The 26250-nt window shown below is 39.0% G+C and overlaps 1 protein-coding gene across 2 annotated transcripts; it reads right to left on the reverse strand.

Moving 5' to 3' along the window:
• Positions 1 to 501: 501 nt before the first annotated feature.
• LOC115633751 (protein windpipe) lies at positions 502 to 24619 on the reverse strand. Of its 2 annotated transcripts, none has more exons than XM_030531226.1 (2): positions 24447 to 24619; positions 502 to 3468 (listed from the first exon to the last, which is right to left on the reverse strand). In XM_030531226.1, the coding sequence occupies exon 2, from the start codon at positions 3345 to 3347 to the stop codon at positions 1287 to 1289; it is 2061 nt and encodes a 686-aa protein (XP_030387086.1). In that variant the 5' UTR covers positions 3348 to 3468; positions 24447 to 24619; the 3' UTR covers positions 502 to 1286. The 2 variants fall into 2 exon arrangements, with proteins under 2 accessions (XP_030387086.1, XP_030387087.1); XM_030531227.1 differs by lacking the exon at positions 24447 to 24619 and adding an exon at positions 3543 to 3569.
• Between the last annotated feature and the right edge of the window lie 1631 nt (positions 24620 to 26250).

A 26250-nucleotide genomic window follows, 5' to 3' on the forward strand; every position in this document is an offset into this window, starting at 1 on the left:
ATATTTTCGCGCTATTCACCATGTGGGAAAAGAGACTGACCATGTGTTAGAAAAATATAGCTTCATGAGATGCCACCTAGATGGCGGCAATGTCACTTTTAATAAATCTTAAAAATGTTGGGTGTATTGTTTTATATTTTTCTTTTCATTATTATTTTACTATAATTATTTGCATTTTTGCATTTTATTTGCGAAATACGTACAATTTTGTTTCAAAATTGGCGTTCACACGAGCCAAAAGAAGCACAGAAATAAAAGCCAATTCCCCATATGGTGGATAAATCAAATAAAACAACACTAACTTTCTCGAATTTACACCTAGATGGCGCACCTTTAAATTTGCATTTTTCACGTATTCTTCCATTTATTTATGATATTATACATATTATTATATACATATATTTATTCTGTAGCAAAAACGTAAAAAGTCATAAAATAACTGAAAAAGAGCAAAACAATATTTGTAAAATATTTGAGCTTAGCTTCGAAATGAATCAGAGGTTTTTTCAGATTTTACGATGGGTTTTTTATTGATAGCTTAGTTTTCAATGTAAAAACAAATATCTAATTTCACAAGAAAGGGCAGCTTAAGTAGTTTCCAAAGTAAAAATATACACATTTATTTCTATATATATGTGTGTGTGCATGTGTGTGAACTTTGTGTGCATACAGATACATATTTTATACTCGCGAAATTGTGTATATATGTACATACATACATATATGCAGATATGTATACATACTATATATCCTGCAGAGCCTGTGGAAACGATATGAATGTCTGCTGTGTAGGAGTAGTTTTTATTCCCACATATTGTTTGCGAAGTTCGAAGTAATACACATTAAATATTAAAGCGATATTTTTTAACTTTGGTATTAAACTAGATTTATGCTTAGACATAATTAATTTACTTAGAGCTAGTTTCTCGTCATAATATGCTTATGTGCTGAGCTTAAAACAGAATAGTTTTATTTTCCTTTTCACATATTACATAATTGTATTCCATGTTTATTATGGTTGGTCGTCGTGCTGAAATCATCGATTGAATGGGTATTTCCTCTCACTTGTCAATGTAAAAAGTGTTTTGGAGTCGCCTGAAGCCTATCACAAATACCTAGATGGTTAATGCAGCTCAACGGCTGCTATTTATTTTATTTTTGTTTTTAGTAGTGCAGTGTCTCGATTTGTTAGCAAAGTACGATTTTTTGTTGTTGTTGCTCTTCTTGTTGGCACGTTGTTTGTATATGGGTGGACCGATCTCCTGATCGATCGCGGAGAGTTGGGCTTAGTGGCTGAGCTGGCCGACAGGCTGATGCACCGCAGGATGTGTTGGATCTGTGACTAGATAGGTGTCACCATTCCGCACGGGAGTTGTAATAATGTCACCGGCATTTGATTTGCTGCGCGTGACCAGCATGGGGGTCTTCGGCTTGGGTGTCTCTGTCAGCTTGATCTTAACGCGACCAGTTTCGGGCGAGTACACCGGCGAGTATCGGCCAGACTTTGGCGACGAGGGCAGGTAGGCGTCTTCGGGCTCATTGTTGTTCTGCTCGCCGCTCTGTGGGTTCTGCGCATACTTGGAGGCACGTGGAGACTGTGGAGTCGGGTAGCGAGGCGTGATCGGATAGTATTCGTGTGCTGCGGACTCGCCGGCCGGCTCGTTAATGGTCGGCACATCCTTGGCACCACCATTTGCTGATCCATTGCCATTCAGGAGCGGCTGCTGTCCAGCACCGTCCTTCGCATCGCTGCCGTTGTAGGGCTTCTTGACGATTTGTGCTTCGTCCAGTTTCGTCTTCTCCGCAATGAGCGGTGAGTGCTCGTGGCCGTTGCGCGTCACCGGCTTGCCCAGATTCTTTTTGTCCATGTCCAGCAGCTCTGTTTGGCGCTGGGCCTCCGCGTCGCGGGCTGCTTGGCTGTTGTTGTATTTGCAGCGTTTGATGGCCACAAAGAGTATCAAGCCAAGCACAATGAGTGCGATGACGGCGAGTAGGAAATAAGTAGCATTGGTGTCGTCCTTTCTGGACACGTTGGCCGTCAATATGTCCTCCGACTCGTTGCTGTTCACATCGAGTGGGCCGTCTGTGATCACATCCGTTGGCGCGCCAGTGTCTAACTGTTTGTGTACGATGGGCACGATGGGCTCTTCGCTGACAGGTTTCGGCTCCGTATCCTTGGCGCCCTCAAAAATGCCCATGTGCTGGAAAATGTTTGGCGATGGCGAGCCTGGATCCTCAACCGGATTGTTGTCGAACTCATCGTCGTTGTTATCGTTGTTGTTGGTGTCGTCATGATCGAAGTCATCTGCGTCCACTGGGTCGGATATCAAGTGTGGAATGATCAGGGTGCCTCCACCGCTGCCTGAGCCCTCATCGTTGTCCTCGTCCTCATTTTCCAGCTCAGTTACTGGCGATTGCGTCGTAGCTATGGGCTCCTGCTCGGCTAAGTTGATTTCCATATTTGTGTGACTGAGATCGCCTGAACCCTCCACATCGCTGGCTGCATGCTGTTCACTCGATTTCACCGCTCCCTTGTCGTCAACGGGGAGAAAGTCCTTACCAAGTTCCTGCTCGTCCTGGGCCTCATGCTCTCCTGACTCAGCCACTGGCTGGTCGCCCATCATCAGCTCGTTTTCATCAACGTCCGGCGTGTACCAGCCGCGCCGCTCCTTCGCGCAAACGTCCGACTGCTTGATCTGGAGCCAAGGCTTGCCGCGCGCCGCCACCGGATAGCTGCAGACTACGGCATGTTCCATGTAGACATGGCGTTCTTGCAGCCAGTTGCGCACCTCCAGCGTCTCGCAGGAGCAGTTGATCGAGTTGTGACTGAGCTCGAGCTGCATCAAGTGGTGCAGATGCGTCAGCTCCAACGGCAGATTCGTAATGGCATTATGCTGCAGGTTTAGGACCTGCAGATGCTGCGGTAACTTGACCAGCTTGGACGACGTTAGACGATTGTGTTTAAGATTCAGTTTCTTGATGCGCTTGCTCAGATGCCCGATCTCGTGCAGCTCGTTGTGCGAAAGGTCCACTGAGGTCAGATTCGGAAGGTTGGTCAGTGCGTGAGAGAGTCGCGTGAGTTCCAGATACGACAGATCGATGGAATGTATCGGCAATGTGGTCTGAAGTGGTGCCTGTAATGCTCGCAGACCCTCTGTGCTATTGCATTTGGCATGGAGCAGGGGCTTGTGTGTGTTGCGGGCTAGATTACAGGTGCAGTTGCTGGGACATTCATAGGCAGGTGAGGCACTAGGCGTGGATGTGGGTGTGGGTGTGGGTGTGGCCGTTACGCTGGCACTGAGCAGTAATGCCAGCATCAATGTGCTGTAGATCGCTGTGCTCTCCATTTCGAGCGATTCCAATAGTCCTCAAACACAAGTTGATTTTATATTTGAGTTCCGCCGAGCCGAGACAACGGACGCTGCTGAATCACCTCGCAAAATTCGACTTTCGCAAATGTGGTCGATTCTGAAAGTAAAAAATTAGCAGCCAAATGAGTAATGTAAGGAAATATCGGCTTGGTTTAATAATGATCAGACTACCTAACGCTTACGATCTTTATGGCCCAGCCATACAATGCAGACTAGTCGCAACGAAGCGGGCTTGGTCTAGTGTTGTTCGAGCATATATGTACAAGTATGTACGTATAGTATGTCTTACAAAAATCACATGTTACGTCATTCTGCAATTTATTGCGTACTCTCTGCCGCCTATCGAGCTCCGCTATCATTCCTTGCATATAGATTTCCTTATCGCCAGGGTGTATTCTTGTATATATAAAGTAAATCGTTATCTTGGCTCATATTGATAACTTTTTAAGGTCTAAAAGACTTGAGTCTTGTGCCACTATTTGCGTCGGTTGTGACATCAGCAACTCAACTAACAAACACATGACGCACCTGTGAATCAATTGCCAAAACTCATAAGTGGATGAGTTGCAATGCCAAGACTATATACTTGTATTTGAAGGCATACATATAACTGGAAACACTATCTCATCGACGAAATAGATCAATAGCTATTGGTGCAAGAAAAGCTTTTTATTAAACAAATTAATCTAAAGGTAATTGTTAATTGTTTCAGTGTTTACACTTAATGAAGTTTTATCATCGCATTAAATACTTCAATTCTCCTACAATACACACTTCCCGTATACTTAAATTTGTAAAAAGGTTATATAAATAAATAAATAAGGTTTTTAGTTAAATAAACACTTGTGTGTTTATGTAAATATTTTATTTTTCTTATGCCATTTTATTTTGAACTAAAATTAGTTGCTAAAGATGCACTAATGCTGAATCGTTTAGAGTGCTTCCCTGCTAACTATTATTTAATTATAAGTATAGCTTAGGGGCTTGAAAAGTTATCTAAGCCAGGTGAGATAATAATAAGTTTTGCAAAATCAGTGCAAAAATACAAGAAGATTATATTTTTATTTCTCAAATTATGAAATAAATTGAAGCACATTTGAAACTTCATGAACTTGTTTGGAAAAGCTTAACAGTTTTCTAATGCCTGCCAAATGGGCTTATAATTCCTGCGAAATTGGATTACAAATCGGTGTCTCTCCCTATCGCTTAGCCCATTTGCAATGCGGGGATTTGAGTGATACATGAAGCTAACAGAAAAGCAGAACTTATTTTTACATATTCAGTCTCAATTCCGAGCAAAATAATTTCCGAGTGTAAGTACTTGTATATGTGTTGGTGTTCTGTTTGTTGTTGTTGTTGTTGCTGTGCGTTTACATGTCTCCGACTATTTATTATTCGCGTAACGCAAAACGATTGACGGCTGACTCGTGGATGCAATTTAAGTGGAACTGATAAGCGACGCGACGCGATGCCACTGATCAACCGAGGGAACGGGTGCGGGTTGCGGGCACGGGCACGGGATCCGGATTGGGATCAGTGTGCAACGGCTTTGACCGCAAAGCTCTTGGCGAGCTGCAAATAATGCGCCCACTTGGATTAGTGAGCGACTGTTCGTTCTATATGGTATGTATTTCAATATATAAACTAACACACACACACAAACACACAGACATACATAGCTATATGTGTATGCAGATATGTATGTATGTTCGTACATGCAATGAAAGAGACACAATTTTTAAATTGCAACGAGGCGCACTTGAATTATTCAACAGTCTCTCAAATGCTAAAATCAGTTGCAGCCATTTTTGTAGGCAAGTGCACATGAGTAGGAATCAGATCAGGTAGTTATATATATACCTACAAACGCATAAAGATAAGTGGCATACATTCTATTGTGAAGATTAGCATCTCTATTGACATATCAGACATAGGAAGACGCATTTAAAGCCTACTTTCGAATATAAAATGCAGAACGAGTGAACAACTCGTCAGCAGAAAGTAGTGTTTCGAATCCAAAAAAATATTTTGTTTTCACGTAGTTTGTCATATTTGGTGTAAAACAATAACAAATGCTTGTTCGAATAACTGCAGATAAGGTAATTGTTTTAACTTTCAAAGTAAACAGGTTAATAGCTAAACAAACTTTGAAAAGTATTAGATTGTCATTGAAATGGACGAGTAGTTGGTATATGTACTTGTATTTTGAAATTTTATGTTTTTGTTCCTGTTTCTATTTCCATGGCTCTAGATGTGGATGCCCTTTCGCGCATTTGGCAAAGCCGTGACTCCCATTCTTGTTCCGTTTCTATGGCTCTCGATGTGGATGCTCTGCTTATCGGCATTTTAAACAGTTTTTTCTTTTTTTTTTGGGAAATGAAAATGAGCGGAAATAAGCAAGAAAACGATGGTAGATCGCTTACCCAGGGGACTATGTACTTTGAATATTGCCACACAATGTGATCAAAACTGTTTCAGCGGTATCGGATTCTATAGGGAATATATTTATATATATGCATACGTATATACTTCCATTTTTATATATATGTAAATTGATCGTAAAATTAAATAAATTCAATTTTGTACAAATTTTTATCATCAAATGTATGATTGTTAGAAAAATCTGTTAATATTTCTTAATTTCATGGCAACTCCAAAGCTTGGGGGACTTTTGTTTTAAATGCTTATGAAATAAAGTAAATACCTAAGATAGCACAAGAACAAAATATGAAATTTAGTGACGTGATCGATTAATTTTGTGCTGTTCATTAAATGAACAAATATCATGACATAATCAACTAATTAAAGAACGCGTTAGTCTTTTGCACTCCAGAGCTTACTTAATGAATTCTACACTCGGCAAAATCAGAATCTTTGCTAAACTAACCATCAGAAAGGGGACAATTTTCCGTAAATATTGAAAATGAATACAAGATGTGGAAGCTCTTGAAATGAGAAGATATTATTATGAAAATGCATAATAATTGTTAGATTTTGATTGATACACTCAAAATAGGGAACAAATATAGCTTAAATGAGAAACGTGTACATTTGTTTAGGGTTTAAATTATCGTCAAACATTGGTGAATACTTTTTATGAGTTTAAATAAAAATTGTTCCTGCATATAACAAAATTTCTAAACAGTGTAGGCAACAGTGTCAAGTATTTCTTCATACCCATAAATGGAGAAGCATGCGAACATTCGGAATTGGGAAAACACGTTTTTGTTTTTATACAACTATGTAGAGCAGAAGTGGAAGCAGCGGCTTAGCAACAGTAACACGCACCACCACCACCATCACCATCACCACCACCATTGGCATTGGCATTGGCATTGGCACCGCCACCCTTTGGTAGGCAGAGCGTTTTTGAATAATTTGAGAATTTCGCCCGCTGTGCCAATTTGGTGCGCTGATGATGCAAAATAAATGCGTGCGCATGCGTGGCAGCTGCTCTGCAGACTAAATGCCAACTGGATGTGAGGCGGCACATTCAAATTGTTCGAGAGATCAGAAAGAGTGCATTGAGTGGTCGTTAGCATCAAGGTCATGGTCAGTGATCGTCGGCAGGCGACGGACGGCATCTCAATGTACAAGTATGCGATGAGCATTTAGACAGCACGTGATAAGTGGTTTGAACAAATTGTTGCCGTTCATAAGGCTAACAACGGCAAACGGCAAACGGCAAGCAAATGTCTTCTTCAAATGGCTAGTTGATGACAAATTGCCCGACGAACTTTCTCCGCGCGCAGCGTATTTTCCATTTCGATCGTGGCCAACGTGGCAAACGTGGCAAATGGAGAAGAAGCTGCGCTTAGGCGCTTTAAGCCATTTATCAAAATCTGTCAGTTGGCCATAAATTGTGCAGCAGACTCAAATTTGTGTTCGCCTTTTTAGCCAAAAAGTATTAACTGGCCGACCTGATCTACCAGTTTCAGTTTCTCACATGCGCCGCGATTGCAATTAATGTGCTTAATTGCATTTAAAAAGTGTCGACTTTAATCAAACGATCTGCATTCTCTTATCACAATTTCATCGTGATTTCCACTTAATTGCTCGTGTTCTGCACTCACACGTGCGACCGCCACAGCGACTGCGACTGCGATGCCGACAAAAAGTCAAAGGCTTGGGTAAGTGCCGGCGACAGGAAGCTCGAAATTAAACAGACTGCGCGAACTTGAGCTGCCAAATGGCACTTAATGGGAACGCCGTGCGATCAAGTTGAAACAAACATTTCGCCAATTGAAAGAAATCAGTGCCACCGCCAGACGACGACGGTCGTAAACTATGACAAATGTTCAACCTTGACTCGCGATGTCCAAAAAATAAAGTAAACCAAAGGTTTAAAGACTCTTCAACGAAGCAAAAAAGCTCACCCAAATTTGCAGCAGGAGGTTCAACTCCGCTTCCCTCGGCATGCCGTATACCCGCATATACTTGTATATGCTTGCATATCTAAATTTATGTGTTTGTGTACAGTTGTCGGTCGAGAAGAGATCTTTGTGTGTCGAACAATATCACGTCATCCTACACTTTTTGCAAATTTTTCTCCATTCAAATTTGTGCAAATTTCTTTTTTATTCAATTTGCTTTCGTTGTACTCGAGTGCTCGTTTATATACAAGTACCATATACAAAGATATTTGCAAACAAACTTCTAATAAAAGCTAAATGATTGCCATACAAAGAACACCAATTTGCGGAAAGTGGAACCAAAATAGGCGAGTGCTATTTCTATTTAGAACATTTATTTACAGAAATAAATCAAATGTAATACCGCTGCGGCAAGGCTAGATCTGCAATGCTTTTTTTCTTATAGAAAGTCAATCAATAGTAAAATTATGTAAATGTGTATACTTTGGCAAACTCTTCCAAAATAAGTCATAAAGTTCACAGCGCATTTAACCGGAGGAAGTGGGCGAAATAGACTCAATTTTTTTAAAATAGCCATATCCGCTCATCCGTCCATTAGTCCGTCCATCGATCCTTGTGAACGAACATCAAAGTAAACCATAACAGCGGGGAAGTTCAAGCTCGGCTTGTACACTCGTTTTATTCAAAGGCATATAAAGTTTAATAAAAATCGTACCGTATATATGTTATATAAAGAAATTATCGCTTTAGTTGATACCTATACTGGGGAGCCTACTTGAATAGGGATAAGGAGAACGCGCAGGTTGCAATACTTTGTGTTCGGATTATTTGTACTATCCAACTTATTTTGGACCAATTTCTTCAGTGGCAGTATCTTAAGGTATAGTCAGATAGGCAGATATATTTACACGATTCTTCGATTTCGATTTCTTTACTACATGTATTATCTAAGCATCTTTTTTTTTACACAATTTTCATGAAACAATTAGACCTGCTTTTGGATTTTTTCACCCTCACAATTTCAAGGGAGTTTCTTTCAATAAAATGTACTTGTATTTGCATTTTCGCTTTATTTACTAGCGATTGGAATTGTATGCGAAGCAAGTGCCGCAAGCTTTTGTAGTCTCGGTTTATTGAACTTTTGCCAAGTGACGCACACAACTATTCGAACACACCTTAAGCCCTAACAGACTCGTACTCGTACTCGTATAATGCAATTTTATTCTATAGTCCGAGTTTTGTTTTCTCGAGTGTGGCGGCTTTCGGTTTCTTTGCTTTGGCCGCTTTCTCGGACAAAAAACCAAAATGATGACGTGAGACAATTAAAACATCAGGTGATTTTGGGGTCTTACCGTAAACTTTATGCAAACTCACCAACGTACACAGACACACACACACACGCACACACACACACACAGGCATACACTTGTTGCCAAACATGGTCGGCTTTGCTGACCGCAATTAAGCGCTTCAATCAGTGCGAGCGAGCAGTGGAGATGGAGAGAGCTAGAGCCAGAGGCAGAGCCAGACCCAGAGATGGAAGTGGAGATGGAGATGACGTCTAAACGGCAAGCGGCGGCAAGTGGTCATATACTACATATAAATGGGAATGACTCAGGCCCCGGCTGCTGACCGGCCACATTTGGTTTTCGATGTATTGAGATAGTCTGTAAGTCGAACGAACGTTTGCCATTCGCAACACTCGAATGTGCTGGCGGGTTCATTCAAGGCAAGCGCGAATTATGCGCAGTCGTGTCGTCATAGAAAACAATCGCAATACCACAAGAGCAGAAGTGTGAGCGAGTCAGTGTATGAGTGAGTTGGTGAGTTTTGTTTAGCAGTCGCTAAAGGCAATTAGCATATTCTAATTTTTGCCGCGAACGTCAGTCTATCTCTCTATGCCTATGTCTCTCCAAATACGATTACTGCTGCCAGTCATGCCAGCATTTAACACACACGTTGCAGCTCCAATGACCCAAATCGTTCGCGCCCACCCCACCGCCTGTAATGCAACTACTAAAACTATATATACATTCATATGTACCCATATATTATCCAGGCCAGACAATACCGATACGACAGCGGCTTCAATTTGCCAATTTAGCAGTTTCTGGTCAACGCTACTCAACTGAAACTGAGCTTAGTTTAAACTCAGCTCTTACAATTATGAAATAAAATAAATTTAAAATCACACCTAAAACGAAGCCAACCAAAGGCAGGTGATTTTTATTGATTTCCACGAAAAATGAGCAATAAAACCAAATAAATCAAAATAAGTATACAAGTATGTATAACCGAAAGGTGTAGTGTAATGAGAGCATGAAAAAGATAAGCCTGCGAGTAAGCAAAAATATTGTGAATTATGCAAAACGTGTTAAAGCGAACAACGAAGAACGTGGCTGTAATCAAAGTCAATGCACCAATTGGCTTACGAAGTGTTTTGAGTTGCGGAAATGCAAGGCCTCGGCGATTCTCGTAAGATTCGTAACCGAAAACTGCATTACGTATACGACCGGTAGCAGTGCGCCCTCGTCCGTACAATTAATTCGCATTCAACAGCACAAAAATAGCAACCCACTTGAGTTGTCGTCGCCGTTGAGGTTGCCACCCATGTGCTATCTACCAAGGGAACGAGAACGCACATTTACATTGAACTTGACCCCAGCGCCAGCGCCAGACGCCAACGGCTGAGGCGCACGCAGAGAGGACGAGCGGAAAAGCGGAGCCGACGAATGAACAAGTGTGTTATCAACATCAGTCGAAATTCTCTTTCTGTGCATACACACATATGTGTGTATGTAGTGTGTTGTTTTGGCAAATTGCCAGCAGTAATCACGAACGATAAGCATCAAAAATATTTGAACTAAGTACATGGTAAATCTTTACAAACCAACACTGCCTATTGTATGATTTAATAAACTTTATGTATCGCCTATGCACCAATAGATTTCTTAATATTTCTCATAAAGCAATTGTAGAAAATCCTTTTATTTCTAGCTTGAAAAACTGTTCTTAAAGCGCGTCAGCTCTTTTAAAGCGACTATAAAAATACGGATTTCTTAAACCCCTTTTCTCAATTACAATTTCAAATATTTTTAAAAAGGTTTGTAGTGGAATTTTTTCCCGTCATTTCCAGCTAAAGATTGCTGTACAAAGTCAATTTTTTTAAAATCTTTCTTTAATTTTGCAAGCTGGTTTAATCAATTCAGTACAATGACTTTTGTGTTTGTCGTTCTGGAAATATTTATTTTATCTATAGAAGCTGGCACTTTGAAAAGCTAAATAACCCTTTAGGCAGGCACTGACAAAATTACATCGTTCATTAACTTATTTATCATTAAATTCAAATTAATCATGTATTTTACAATCATGAGTTATATTTATAACGTTTGTAATTCTTAGTATGAAATGATATATATTTACTGTTCATTTTTAATTGCATCAATGTTGCTAAGCAGTAATGTTGATAGGCGCCTATGTTGATAGAAAATAATGATTTTAAGCATCAATGTTGCTGAGCATCAGTTCCACAATATTTTAGGCATTGCTTTTAATTATACTGGATTTTTGTCATTTCTATTTAAAATCGAAGTAAAACCATCTTTCATAATTCCGTGCTAATGAAATGGAGTACTGTAAACACACACATATACTTGTAAAACATTTATGTCCTTTACGCCTCAGATAAATGTTAAAAGATTTGTACCCACAGCTCACTGATCCTGATACCAAGTAGTTAAGTCAATTGCATTTATTTAAATTATTAATGAACTTTAAAGACCTGACATTTCTTTTTACATCGACCAAGCAGACTTTAGATATGGATATTTGCCAGCAAGTGTGTCATTATTTTTTAGTTGCAGTGTCCCACTCAATGGAACTTTTTCAGCCTTCGTCTCGCTTTGTTATTTTTAGATTCAGCGAAAGTGGGGAATGTGTTGCATTTTTAGGTCTTAATGAGGCAGTACGAGATATGCGCCTTGTCTGGGCCACTGCAGACAAATGTTGAGCAAGGCCATCCATTTGGTGGCTGGCTGCATGTGAATCCGTTGCCAAAAAGCTAGTAAAGCAAAAAATGGAAATAAAATGAAACCACAGCTCTTCTGCAGACTTGGGCCTGAATGGTAAAAAGTAAATTTTGGATCAGCAATAACATGCAATGAATGCACTTCAGCGTTTTGCCAAGAGAAAGGCGAACAAAAAAAGCGCGTGGGCAGCAGTTGAATAACGATCTGCACACAATAATTGCCTGTTGGCCGGTGGCCGTCCCATTTTGGACAGTTTTTATTATTATTATTTTTTATAAATCTATTTTTCTGTTTTCTGCTTTTCGTTTTTTGGTTAACGGAGCCGAGACGTAGCTCCTTGGTCAAATGCAAATTATTGAGTATGCGAAGCATCAAATCTCGTCTAGTCCATAGACTCGCCCCCACCACATGCCAACTGGCAGGCAGGCAGGCAGGCAGGTGACACCCACGCGAGAGACAGCGCTTAGCTAGCGGGAAAGTGTAAGTTTTTGTCTGCAATATAAATCATTGTCATTGGCATTGATTGGCCTGAACTGGCGCACAGGAACTGGCGATGAGCTGCATATCGTTGGCCAGACAATTTGAATCAACTTGCCGCATATTTCTCAATCACTTGAGGTAAAAGACAGTAAATGGTTTTGATTTTGACTAGAAATGTGGCGCGGTAGCGTTGCCTCTTCTCCTTTCTATGACATACATACACAAAATGGAATTGATTGAACTTACCCGTGGAACTCGGCGTAAGTTAGATATTCTGAATAGCTTATTCATTTTAATGACACACACCGAAAACAGCAGTTTCGTTGTCTAGAGAGTTCTCGTAGTTATGAGTGTATTAGGCTACATATACTTGTAAGTAAGTTTCTTAATAGGAAACACCTTGCACAGAGCTTAGATGACTTTTCATTGAGCTCACTCTGATTGATTTTTAATTGGCTGCACTTCAATTAAATCTGGTCGTCCTCCAACCGCTGTCTTTATATAATCAAGAGCTGTAATTGTTTTTGGACTTTCAACAAGCTTCTCAGCTTGTCTCTAATATTGTATCAGTGTGTTTAGCAGAATGTCAAAAGTCATCGTAATTCCATATCAATTTCAATTCATATCATATTTGTTATTACATATTTAACTTCGATGAATAATTACACATCAGAGGTAACCTTCTGCTCCCCCCTTTTCTGAGTTTGTACGAGAAAACGATCTTTCTCGTTTTTAAATACCTTTTTGTTATATAAAGCCTTTAATGGAAATCCAACAAAACTACAACTACAGTCTCAATGCAAAATCAATTTACTGCACAACTTAGCAATAAAATGACCACACAAACGGACAAAAGACTTGCACACATTCAATAATTTAATCATTTCGGCTTTTCTTCGCCGCCCCTCTTTGTCTCGACTCGAGCCTGAGTATTGTGAATATTTTGTGGATAGCGATTACATTTTATTGCATGCTGCGAATGCCGAACGTCTTGCGTGAAATTATTTGCCATCTGCACCTGCAGATTCAATTCACAGACACTGCCACAAACACACACGGCTGTTGCTGTTATTGCTAGTGTTGCATGGAGCCAATCTGAAAAGTACACTAGATGATGCTGACTGGTTGCCTTAGCTCGCAACTTGAATGGGGCAAGAGATATATACTTGACAAATGTTGAGAACAAATAAAAATTAGAGTTAACAGGCTGCAGATTGAAAGTTAACACTCGGTCAATATAATGGGCTATTACAGATAAGTATAAGTAATAAATAAACAGACTAACTTTTATAGTTACTCATGCTAGAGAGCTGGAGTTGTAGAGAACTCAGCATGTCAGAGAAAACTGTTGTAAAACATTTCAAGTTTAGAATAAAATTTATTTGTTTATTCAAACAAACAAAGTGGATAAAATATAAAAACAAAAAATATTTACACGTAAATAACCCAAAAGAAATGAAGAAATTGTTAATGTTTCTGAAAATGTGTTGCAGACTGATTTAGATCGTACGCAACATTTAAATTAGAATGAAATGTTTCCGACAACGAAGAGATTTAATAACAACATAAAAAATATGAATAAGGCTGATTAAAGCGCTTTTTATACTCTGTACATGAAATGTACAAGAGTATATTAGGTTTGCGGGAGCTGAAAAATGTAACAGGCAGAAGGAGGCGTGGCAGACCCCACAAAGTATATATATTCTTGATCAGCATGACGAGACGAGTCGATCTAGCCCTGTCTGTCTGTCTGTCCGTCTGTCCGTCTGTCCGTCTGTCCGTCTGTCCGTCCGTATGAACACCTGGATCTCAGAGACTATAAGAGATAGAGACACCAAATTTTGCACGAAGATGCGTTATGTGTGTATTCTATACGAGTTTGTTTTATTTTTTTGATTTTCCCCCCCACTTCCCCCCTATGGGGGTTTTCCCGATTTTCCATTCGTATAATCGCCTATATCTCGGAGACTATAAGACCTAGGAACACCAAATTTTAGTCCCAGATGCCTTATGTGAATACGCAGAAAATGTATATTTTGGAATTCCCCTCCCTCCCCCCTCTACCCCGCAAATCGTAACTCCCGTAATTCTTGGAATTTCGAACTAAAATTTTGGAAATACCCCCAGTTAGTTATTATATGTCCGTATGCCAAATTTCATTATGATAGACCGATTTAACAAGAAGTTATAGCCATAAATATATTTGCTGATGCAGCGCTGCTGCAGCGCTGCTCAAGCGCTGCCCGCGGCTGTTGTTGATGTTGCTGTTTGGTTGACTGCGAAAATGCTTACACAGACACGAATTGATGCGCATAGGCATACATACACTCACACAGACGCAATTGCTATGTAAATGTGAAATTATACACCCTTTACGTGAGTTCGAATACCGAGAGAGGTAAAATCGATCAAATTTTTTTTTTTATTTTCTTAATTTTTTTTATTTTCTATAATTATTGTAAACATATGTACAGAGTATTTCAAAGTCGGGACACCCGACTTTAGCTTTTTTACTTGTTGGATTTGGAAAATTGCATCTGCGAATTCAGTTTAATTAAATTAGATTAGATTAAACTAGAATATTAAATTAGAGGAAGGCCTTGTAAATAAGTTAGAGTTGGATATATTTTATAATTTCTTCCCCAAATATCCCCAATAAATGTTGGTATTTTCGTCGATGTTGCTCAAGTCTGGAGAGGGTACTCTGTAGGAGCTTCAAAAGCAAATTAATGAAAAATGGTAGATAAAAATACTTGCAGTGAGTGTAATTCGTTAAACTTGGTAAATATCAGGTGGTACTTGAAGACCTTTTCTATGCTTCGCTGTACAGTGTAAGTACGAAGACACGTGCACTCGATTGCTGTCGAACAAAAGCGAAGGCAAGCCGATGGCCGATGGCCATGCTACCATATGCAGAAAGCTATTCAAACGCCGAGATACACACACACACACACATACATAGAGACCCGCCTCTCGACAAATTAGCCTGCGGATGGGTTATAGAGTAGCATTTAAACGTGAATGTAAGTGCTATAAAGTGCAAAAGATCGCATGATCGGACACTGGCTGTGGCTGTGGTTGTGGCTTTGGCAGTGGAAGTGGCATTGGCAGAGGTGGCCACAATGAAGCCGCTCCCCAGTACCACGAACCACCGGCCACTTGCCAGTTGACACGTTAAGAGCACACACACACACACGCATACAACGATATATATACACCATGGAAATGGCCTAGCATTTGGCATTGACAGTTGGACGTTTGAATGCAGGCCTAACATTTGACAGTTATGACCAATTTTTATTTTTTTCTTCATTACTTTTAGCGCCAAAATCGACTTGGACAAGTGGAAGTGGCCAACAATGCCGGCCGGCCGGCCGGCAGCTCGGCTGGTTAGCCGGCTAGTGGCCAACAACTCTTGAAGTCTTTAGCCGTCTTGCGTTTGTTTGTTTGTTTGTTGTTAGTCCATTTCGTGCGGACTACCTGATGCCTGATGGCTTTCTGAACTGGTTTCATTGTCGATGATGATGATGATGATGATGATGATGCTGGCGCAGCCTTCTCAGATAGACGGCGGTTGTTATCTGGCAACAAGAAGCAGCATCGGACGCAGTCAGAGTCGTGACTAAATGGGTTGATCTTGAAACTGTCAGAGTTGTGGAGCGCGGGGTGCTTGTGCATTTCGGAATGCTACAACTCAATTTTTGGAGTTGAACATATTTTGAATGCTATGCTAATACTTGTATGTATGTGAGCTGATTACCTTATAAACGCGATACCTGAAAACAAAAGCAGAAGAATTGAGTGCCTCTTGTTCAGATTCCAAGTGCTACTTCGAGACGGCACTTTTGTTATTGTTTGCATTTCGAAATGACTTGCAAATAATAAACGCACAAGCAGACACATACTATATTTAAATTTATTTATTGCTGCTTGCTGTATTTACTAATTTCCAGCTTTGCATTTAATTGTGTATAATTAGTGGTTTAATTGCAGCCACAGCAAGTAAATTCATTTTTAACGAACTTTAGATTTAAAGTCGCTGTCATTGCAATTGTTTCTGCTGCGGTTACTGCTGCTTTCGTTACTAATTTGAATCATGAGCTAATCTTAATTGCTGACAATCACTTTTGGCCACAAATGTGAAAGTTTTGGAAAGAGCAAACGCCATTTGCACATGGAGTCCCGAAGAAATGCAACGTGTGTCTAAACTATTAACAGCTTAGTTAAGATATATGTACGTATATACTATATGTATGTATGCTTTCCTCAAGTAACATTTCCACCAATACTTGTATGTGATTGCTCTGCACAAAATGAAGTCATAAGAAAGTATTTAAAAATAATAATAATATATTGGCAAAGCTAAAAATGTTGTTTATTTACTGCTCGCTCGCTATCTTTTGATTCACCTGACATTTGCATAATCATACCTTTTTGACACAAAGAGTTGAAGTTGAACGCATGTCCCATACAAATCGCAGGCCTAATGAGCTGTCAGTGCCCTGACAGCCCCAAATCGGCTCATTGAAAGCTTGTCTTTGTTGGCCAACCCGTTTGATTGCCCACCTACCGTTCATCTCCTGTCCAGTGCGTTTATTATGCGCGTAACGCGCTTCAAAATATTGTCACGTAACGCGAAAAACTCAACTCCCACAGACCGACTGACTGCCTCTACTGACAAAGACTTATATATATGCACTCTGAATACTCTCTACCCACAGGGTAAAGAGTGTTCTAGAATGTAAAGTGTGTAACAGTCACAGGGAGGCATGCCAAACACTATATTATATGATCAGCCTATTAAAATCCATATGTAGTTACATTAAAAATAAATCTAAAATCAATCCTGATATATTAAGAAGCAACCAAAATATTAGTTTTTTAAAGTACCCTAAATAAAGTACCCTAAATATGTGAATCGGGTAATGTTTCAGTTGAAGCACTGTTGCGGAGAGTGGGATGGATACAGGGTATACAAGAGTTAGGCTGGCGCGACTTTAACGCCTTACTTCTTGTATAGTAATACTTTAAGAAATCAGCTCTTGTTATCAGCTGCATTTTGCAATTCTGAAGTCATCGACGGAAACTCATTAAAGTATACACATATAGTATACAATTATATATATAATACTTTTTTCATGTTAACCATGTATTGGTCCGCGCTTAAATTGGCTTAATGACTTCACACCTTCCCTTGTCGTCGCGTCGTCCAAACCACGCCGTCAATGACGTGAGGCTCGACGCCAACAAAATTCGCGTGGGCTGTATCCGACATTAATCCAAAGCTGCGCGACGCACGTTTGTTTATGGCGTCTATGTAAATTATTTTTTATTGATGAACTAATACAGCGTCGTGGCAATGGCTGCCGAATTTGTAAGAAACTGTAAATATCGCTGGAAATTTGTTTGCCACCTGAGCTGCAAATACCAGATGTGCTGCGGCCCTCTGAAAACTATCAAATACATATTTGCAAAAGTAAAAAGAACACACAAATAATTTAAACAATACACGGGTTGTTTACATTACGCCAGACAAATACAAGTGCTGTGCGACCCGTTTAAGAATTTTTCTGACACATCGTTTGATATAAGCAAGGGTGGTTCAAAGAAAAGCGAATATTTTAACACTCGCAGCAAACAGATTGAAATCGACCCCAAAAGACTAGTGAAGGCAACTCGACATATTTAAAAGGAAAGGTTATGCCAAATAACATTTGGAAAAACATCTTGATGTTAAATAAAAAACAATTGCCAAACAATTTCAAATATTTTCAACTATCCGGTCTTTCAGTGAAATTAAAAAACATTTTTAGAATAGTTAACATGTTTTCAAATATATTGGACACTAAAAACAAAAGAATTTTACGGTTTTCGAAATTAAACAAAAGTAAGAAACATAAACATTTCGAAAATCATTTCTCGATTTAGAATCAAGCTAAAGAAAGTATTTTTTAAACGTTCTCTCACTTCCGCTTGAGAAAATTTCGGGTGTTGGTTTCGATGTCGGCGATAAGTTCGCGGAATCGTGCAAGAGCGAATATGTGATAAAGGGGCCCAGTGCATCAATTCGTTTCATTCATGGCCAATAATGTAGCCAGAGTCGCTTGTTTGTCGACGCTTTTAGGCTCTGTTATCAAAATTAAAAGGCTTATCTTATCGGGGCTGGCCGTGCGCTTGGTCTGCGCTTAACATTTGCTAATTATAGATAGACGTGCGCGCGAGTCATGTGCACTTCCACACACATACACACGCACGATACATAGTACATATTTACATACGAGTATATAGGCATATGTCAGTATATACGAGTATGTATGTACAAGTATATTGTGGGTGCGGAGAGCATCAATTCATTTCTGGATTTGTGGCTGCTTTTAAATGCAAGTGCCTTCGTATTCATTACACAAACACACACCCACAAGTTAGTGTACTTATATAGTATGTGTGTATACATACTTGTATGTACATATGTCCCATAGAGGGAACGTTTGTCGCATTTGTTTTGATTGTCTTTTAATGGTTGAGTTCTCGATGTCTCTTCACTTTATCAAAATAGCCCCAAAAAAGTTTGTTGTTCATCCCACAAAGCAGCAATTGGGGCCTGGTCCTATCTAGTATGTGTATCTATCTAGGGCAAGGTTGACACATCGCCCAATAAATTTTTGAAATGCACAAATGTTCGAAATGCCACTTTTGTTGTTGCTAGCCTGGAGTGCAACGCCAACGCTGGCATTGTGTCGCTTATTTAACGATCGATCGCATTGCATAGACGAAACAGAACACCGAGCGTACTGGAAAATCGAAACTCCAGACATAAGGCGCCAAACTAATGACTAACACGATAATCACGATTATGAACATCATCCCATCATAGCCGTCGCCGTAACCACAAACAGGCGGCAAGCACGATATGCTTTTAATTTAGCCATATAATATAAGTATATTCATATATGTACAGTATTTTGTATTATATACATATGTATTTGCTAATGCTTAGCTAGATATAGCAGATTTATATGCCAATTGTGCATTCTTAATGCTATGTATAAAAGCTAAAGAGATGTTAAATATATAAGTAGGTATGTTTGTTTTATAAAAGTCTAGAATGTTGTCTGATTGTTACCTTGAAAAAATAATTTCAGCTTCGCCTTCTTGATTTAAAAAGTTTTTGCCAATATATGTATATGTACATACTTGTATGTACATATATGTTTGTACGTAAATGCAGACGTAGATAAAGAAGCAATAGGAATAGAAAAAGGCCTTGGCAACACTCGCCTTACCCCATTGTAGTGACGTTATCACTAGGTTGTTTTTTATATTTCTTTCATGAACCCGAAGCATACGGGTTAACTGGCAAATATTGAAAAGCCTAACTCATATACACGTATTTAAGTTGTAGGGTCGCTAAAAATGAACTTAAAACCCAAATTCTATTTGTAATTTTTATTGGAAGCTTGTCAGGACCTGAAAAACACGAATAGATAGTCCTGGTGAGGCAAATGTAAAAGATGTCCTTCCTTGTATGTAAAATATATCCCTTTTAAAATGTATATATAATAGATGCAATTATTTGGTTTTGTAAATCTTTATTCATTCTTTGAATCAGTTGTAGAAAACAAAATTTGAAAGATCTATTCTGTATTATTATTTATCTCATTTGTGACATAATAAAAAGGTGAAGTGTGACTTTTTATTTGTGATATAATTTCTAGCTTTTCTGTTAATTTTTTATAATTCAAATCAGCTGTTTGTCACTTAAAAACAAATGAAATAATAGATGCAAATTAAATTCGTAGCAGCGGCATTATTTGCTTTGAAAAGTACATGTTAATCGGCAAAATAATCAAATCGGCATTCATTTGTTGCATTTACACTTCATAGAATCAAAATCGGAAGTTCTTTGTCGCATACTTATCAACGGATATACCATTTAATAGACGGAGAAATAGTAGTAATATCAGTAATTACGAATTAATCAGCTACTATATAGTAGAATTAATAAAGAGTAACGTCAGCAGGCGATAAGGCAACTACTCTTGAGTAACAAACAAGCGCAGATTTGTATTGAAATTGTTCGAAACTTCAAGTCGCACATTTCTGTAAATTATGAACCGTAAATTAGCACTTGCTTGAGTTATAGATAGCGCACCAACGCCCAGTTCCAGTGCCAGACCCAGACCCAGTCGAGGTGGACACTACTCGCATGCACGCGCCTCGGAGTGTTACGCAAGCACTCGAAAGACACACAAACAAACATACAGACAAACATACATACATACAGTATGTACATATCTGTATAAAAACAGAGTTAGTCGTTTGTGAGCAGAATGAGTTATTCAGTCTCTGTTGCACTTAAATTTCGCGTTATTTCGATGCAGCTTTGCCCTTTTTATAGCCTGTACCCAAAGGGTGAAAGGCTATACTAGTTTTGTGCGCATGTATGTAGCACACAGAAGGAGGCGTGGCAGACCCCACAAAGTATATATATTCTTGATCAGGATGAGAAGCCGAGTCGATATAGCCTTGTCCGTCCGTCCGTCTGTCCGTCTGTCTGTCCGTCTGTCCGTATGAACGCAAGGATCTCAGAAAGTATAAGAGCTAGAATAACCAAACTTGGTTTCCATATTCTCCTAAGACCGAGAAAGTACGAGTTTGAGTTTTTTTTCGATGCACCCCCCCACTCCCCCGCAATTCGTGTTTTTTCTTATAACTTCCGTAATTCTCGGAATTTTGAAATCAATTTTGGTAGGTACATCCAGTTAGTACTAATGTGTCCGTGTGCCAAATTTCATCATGATAGGTCAATTCTGAAGAAAGTTATAGCCATAAGTAAAATCGCTGCTCATGCGCTGCCTCTGTCGGCATCGCTGCCCGCAGCTGTTGTTGTTGTTGCTGCTTTGGTTCAACTTTGTGCTGCATACATACACGCATATAAACACGCATAGGTACGTGATGTAAATGTATGCTGTTAAAACTAAACATAAACATATATTCTAATTTAATTTAATTAATTAATTCATTAATTTTTTTTAATAATTTAATTTTTTTTTTTTAATTTTTCTTTTTTTGTGGAGAGTACAGGCTATTTTACTGTCGGGCTTGCTCGACTGTAGCGTTCTATCTTGTTTTTTACTTATTTATTTGTTTTCCATAGCCGCCGTGCTTCTTTTAAATTCATAGCTTTGTTTATGTGTCCTCAAAAGTACATACATACATACCTAGCTTTGTTTATGTGTCCGCAAAAGCACATACTTGTATAATACCTATCGTATCTACATTTCATTTCTTGTCACACAAATGAATCATTTCACACCAGAAGTTTCCCTGCTGGTGTGACTAAAACATCGATCGTCGGGGTCGGGTCAGTCCAATGGTCAGCGGCGAAATTCCCATATACTTGCGATTTCGTAGAGCTGTTGAATACTTTTGTTGCTTTTAGCTAGTTTATAGCTACGCGTGGGCAACGAGTACAATAAACAACGAATCTGCAACAGTTCATGTTTCAATAAGTAAACAGGGCAGGGCAGGGGAGGAATGTAAAAAATTCGATTGCATAGTATAGCGCCGACTCGTATGTACCCGGTTCTTACTTTCCAAAAAAGTAAATTTATGATTTGAAAATTTATGATAGTATCTGAACAGATATTGCTACCAAGACTAATTTTGCACAGTTGTTTCTATCGCAGCTATAAGCTTCTAAGACAAGTCTACAGTTTGTGCCGCGCTAGCTAATTATCTCGACGTTCATACAGACACACAGCATATCAGACGGTCAGATGGTGACACTCCTCCTTTGGCCTGTTGTATGCAGTACCGATTTCTTAATATACCCTTTTAGCCTTCGGCTATAGGGTAAAAATAGGTATAAATATACTTGTACTTGGGCATAAAGGCCAAGTGAAAGAAGCTGTTTTGGCCATAAAAAGCGCTCAAGGTTAAAGGCAAACTAATTAAAAGGCTGTGTTTTTGTTTGTGGTTTTGCCAAAGCACGTATATTTGTACAAGTATGTATGTATTTATGTATATTTTTGAACATACTTGTACATATGCATAATGCATATTCGATATTTCCATAGGTCTGCAATAAATGCGTACATGCTGTGTGGTTTTCATGTTTTTTACGTAAACGATTCAAAAATTGCATGGATGGAACATAAGCCAACAACAACAGCAACAACAACAGCATTGCAGCTAAACGACGAACGAGTACAATCGAGTATGGGCTCATGTGTGTGTGTGTGTGTGTGTGCGAGTACCATGTAGTGTGTCGTTAAGATTTCAAATGAATGCATGTGTCTGTTCCACTGTCGGCTTATGTGTGTGTGTGTGTGTGAGTGTGTGCGTGTTTTCACAATAACTTTATAATCGTTGAGATCGTTGGCATGAAGGTTTTGCATTTTGAACTGTGCGCTTAAGTAACTTTTAAATGCCGCAAATAAAATATCTGCCTGTCTGTCCGTCTGTCTGCCTGACTGACTGATCTGGCCATCAAGGGGTTAAAGTTGCCGCCGTTTTTATGTGACGTGTTTACTCATTTCTCTCTCGCCCCGTTTCGCCGCTGTTTCTTTTAGCAATTGTATAACTCTTGTGAAATAGGGTCAAGTTTGTTTCACTAAATACAAGTCAAGAGTTATGTAGAAGTACAATTTTGGAGCAGCAGCAACCTGTTTGGTCCACACTCCACCACCGTGCAATTAACAGTAGCTGTGATTCATACTGCAATGCCGAAAAAAATATACAAAACAACAACAACAAAAAAAAACCCCGCTAGTTAAAACCCATTTACAAAAATACACGGAAAGTCAGCGGGCACTGATTATCTCATGTTTGTTTTAAATATTTATATAGTTATACTATATGCCTAGGTATTCTATATACAGACGTATTTATTTCTAAAGAAAATGCGAAACAGCTCAACATTGCAGAAATACAATTTTAAATTCATCAATTTTTAAATTCTTTAAATATAATTATAAGTATTTGAATTTATTTTAAAATAAGCTATGCTTGCTATTGCATTACCGCAGCTCTTATAATGTTATTTCATGGACTTTTCAGGAAAAGTAGCTCTTAAATTTGGCATTTCATTTTCCATGTTTATCGTTCTATTTCAATTGTGTTTTTGGTAAAAGTTCAATATTTCTTCATTCACCTTTTTTTTTTTTAAATTGGTTGCGAATTAAAATATTAATTTTTGTTAGTTTTTTCGGGATATAGTTCTCGAGTCTTTCGTCAAAAAAATCTTATCACCAATTTACACATTATTTTCATGTTTGTTGCTGGACCTGGGTTGTGTTAATGAACACGACCTTGATCTTAAGCTAAATGCTCACTAATACATACGTACGCATATATATTAAATTGAAAAATGCTCTACAGTTTGAAGCACTTTGGTTAGATGAAAATGTACCTAAGGCTAGTTTATTCTTTCACCACACAATTTCAATCTCTTAGTTATCAATAGGATGGTATTAGGTATTTGTAGCACAATTATTTAATAACTTGCAGTTTTACTCTTTTGTGTTTTTGTATCTTTTGCACAAATATCACTTTGAATGGAGAAGGTCTGCAATATGCGCTTTATTTTATGTTTGGTTTTGTTTTCTACATCTGAGAATGATTTTTATTGCTGCTGTTTTGGCGTCGCGCCGATCGAGCGATGTCGAAACGCGGCCAGAGACTGAAGATGAAAGTCCCCCGATCTGAGGAAGAGCGCATTGCAGAATGCGTCTGCTATCAGGTTCGGTAGCCGTTGTCGCAAAAAGGCTTTTTTATTTTTATTTTTTGCAAAAATCAAAAACGAAAAAGCGAGCGACAAAAATAAAATATGTATTTGTATTTCGAGTGCCGAGAAATGACAACGAAAGCAGCGCAAAAAAGTAGAGAAGAACGAGGCAACACAAATGACAATATATAGTAAAAGCAAAAACAACAACAGTAACATTAACAATCACGGCCGCCACAACAAGCGGCACAATTTATAAATTGTACAACAAAAAGCGTTTTATGTGTTTGCTGTGTATTTTGTTTTTATTATTCAGCATCTTTATGGCTTTGATTTTGTTTTTGCGCGAAACGTTTTTATTTCATTTTCGCTTCTCTTGACAACGGCCGCTCGTTCAGAGGTGAAAATTGTTGCGCGCACTTTTAAATGACTTGGTACCTCATTTTGGAGATTCAGTGGTAATTACCTAAAAATGCGAAGCCTTTATCCTGACGGCTACTTGGCAACGAAGGGCGAGGATTTGAAGTCGCGCGAGAAGCCCAAATGAAACAATTGAAGCAACGAACGTTTCGAACACCGACCAACTCGAAATTACTGGCGAAGCGACATGGACACGGACGCAGCACGACCGTACGTTTGAAAAGCTCAACACCGAATAAAGCTGCGCAAAGTGTTAAAGCCTAAGCGTACAGCGCACATCGAGACAGACGCACACACGAAACTTCACCGACTGGATGGGAGCGGGAGCGAGAGCGAACCCAACGGGTCGCTCTCTCTCTCTCTCTCTCTCTGTGTGAGTGAAACTCTCGATCTCGATGCGATGAGCAACACATGGACTACCGCTGCTGCTTACCGGCAGTGGTAGTGCCATTATCTGCAACACGTGGATAACCGTCGCAAATACACACACACACACACACTCTCTCTCTCTGACCCGGCGAATGGGAAAAGTAAGGGGGTGCAAGAACTCTCCCGAAACATTGGAACATTGTTATACCCTTACTTAAAAATTTAAGGGTTTATTGTTTTTTGAGCCTTCACCAAGTATGAGAGAATGATGAACCACAAGTTATGATATATACTATATATGATCAGTATGACCAGACAATTCCAAATCGCAAAGTCCGTTTGAACAACTGTTTGTTTAAATTACTACTCCTCCCACAGTATTGGGGCTATCGTAGTAATTTGATAATACAGAGATTATGTGTCGAGACCGAAAACGCCAGATCATATAGCATTCATACTTGTAGAGTGAGTGCTTTCGAAAGAGAGATAAGATAGTACGGAAACAGTAGAGTATTTGGCTTGCGGCCCACGACCATGTTGGAATACAGTTTGGTTGTAAAACACAGTGACTTTTAATTACATATGTATATACATATGTATACTTTGAAACTTAAGCGCGCGCGAGCTTCCACCCCTCGCACTCCTGCACGCACAAACACATTTGCAGGCATACACACACACATGCACACTCCATAATGAATTTGCAGAAATGTTCAGTCATTACGAAATTCCAACAACGCGTAAATAACCCCAAAAGAGAGACTCTATCTGTTCTAAATACCGATAACATTGTCTCACACACCGCCTGAATATTTGCAAGAGCAGAGCTAGAGAGCTAAAGCGCTTCGTTAATTTTTATTTTTTTCAGAGAGCCCGCGTTATCAATGGCGAGGGAATTAATGAGTGCGCTCCTACTGATAACGATATCACTGACACGTTATCATGATTAGTTTCCTTTCAATATTAGCCAAACAATACATTTCGCCAGACATATTTTCCACATGTTGAATGCATTCGTTTCTATATTTCTATATTAATTATACTACGCTGACAAACGAATTGAACGTTATAAGAAAAACACTCTACAATCACAAAACCAAGACTCATACTCGTAACAAGAGTTCAAGCATTAAAGACGTCAGTTTCTTTAAGAAAAATATATTTTTCTGATGGTTTCTCATTTACTATATACACAATTTTGCAAGTAAGCTATGGAATCTGACAAGTTTCAAAATTCTGCTAGGGTGACTAAGAAAGTACTTAATCCCTTCGGATATAATTTTGTTCAGTGAAAAAACAAAGAAGAATGGATTACAGCTTTACATACATAACAAGAAGAGATTAAATTTCATTGTGCAATGCTAAATTAATATTATAACATTTTGATTATGCTTCGAGCTATTACTGTTTGAAGTTCAAAAGTTGCCTGTAAGACACTGTAGACTACAACCATTAAACCATCAAAACAACGAAATATTTTG

Source organism: Scaptodrosophila lebanonensis, unplaced genomic scaffold (assembly GCF_003285725.1).
Source record: "Scaptodrosophila lebanonensis strain 11010-0011.00,11010-0021.00 unplaced genomic scaffold, SlebRS2 tig00000001-arrow-pilon, whole genome shotgun sequence".
Lineage (NCBI taxonomy): Eukaryota > Metazoa > Arthropoda > Insecta > Diptera > Drosophilidae > Scaptodrosophila > Scaptodrosophila lebanonensis.

Coding starts and splice junctions, on each gene's coding strand:
- LOC115633751 (XM_030531226.1), bottom strand. CDS start 3,347: ATGGAGAGCACAGCGATCTACAGCACATTGATGCTGGCATTACTGCTC.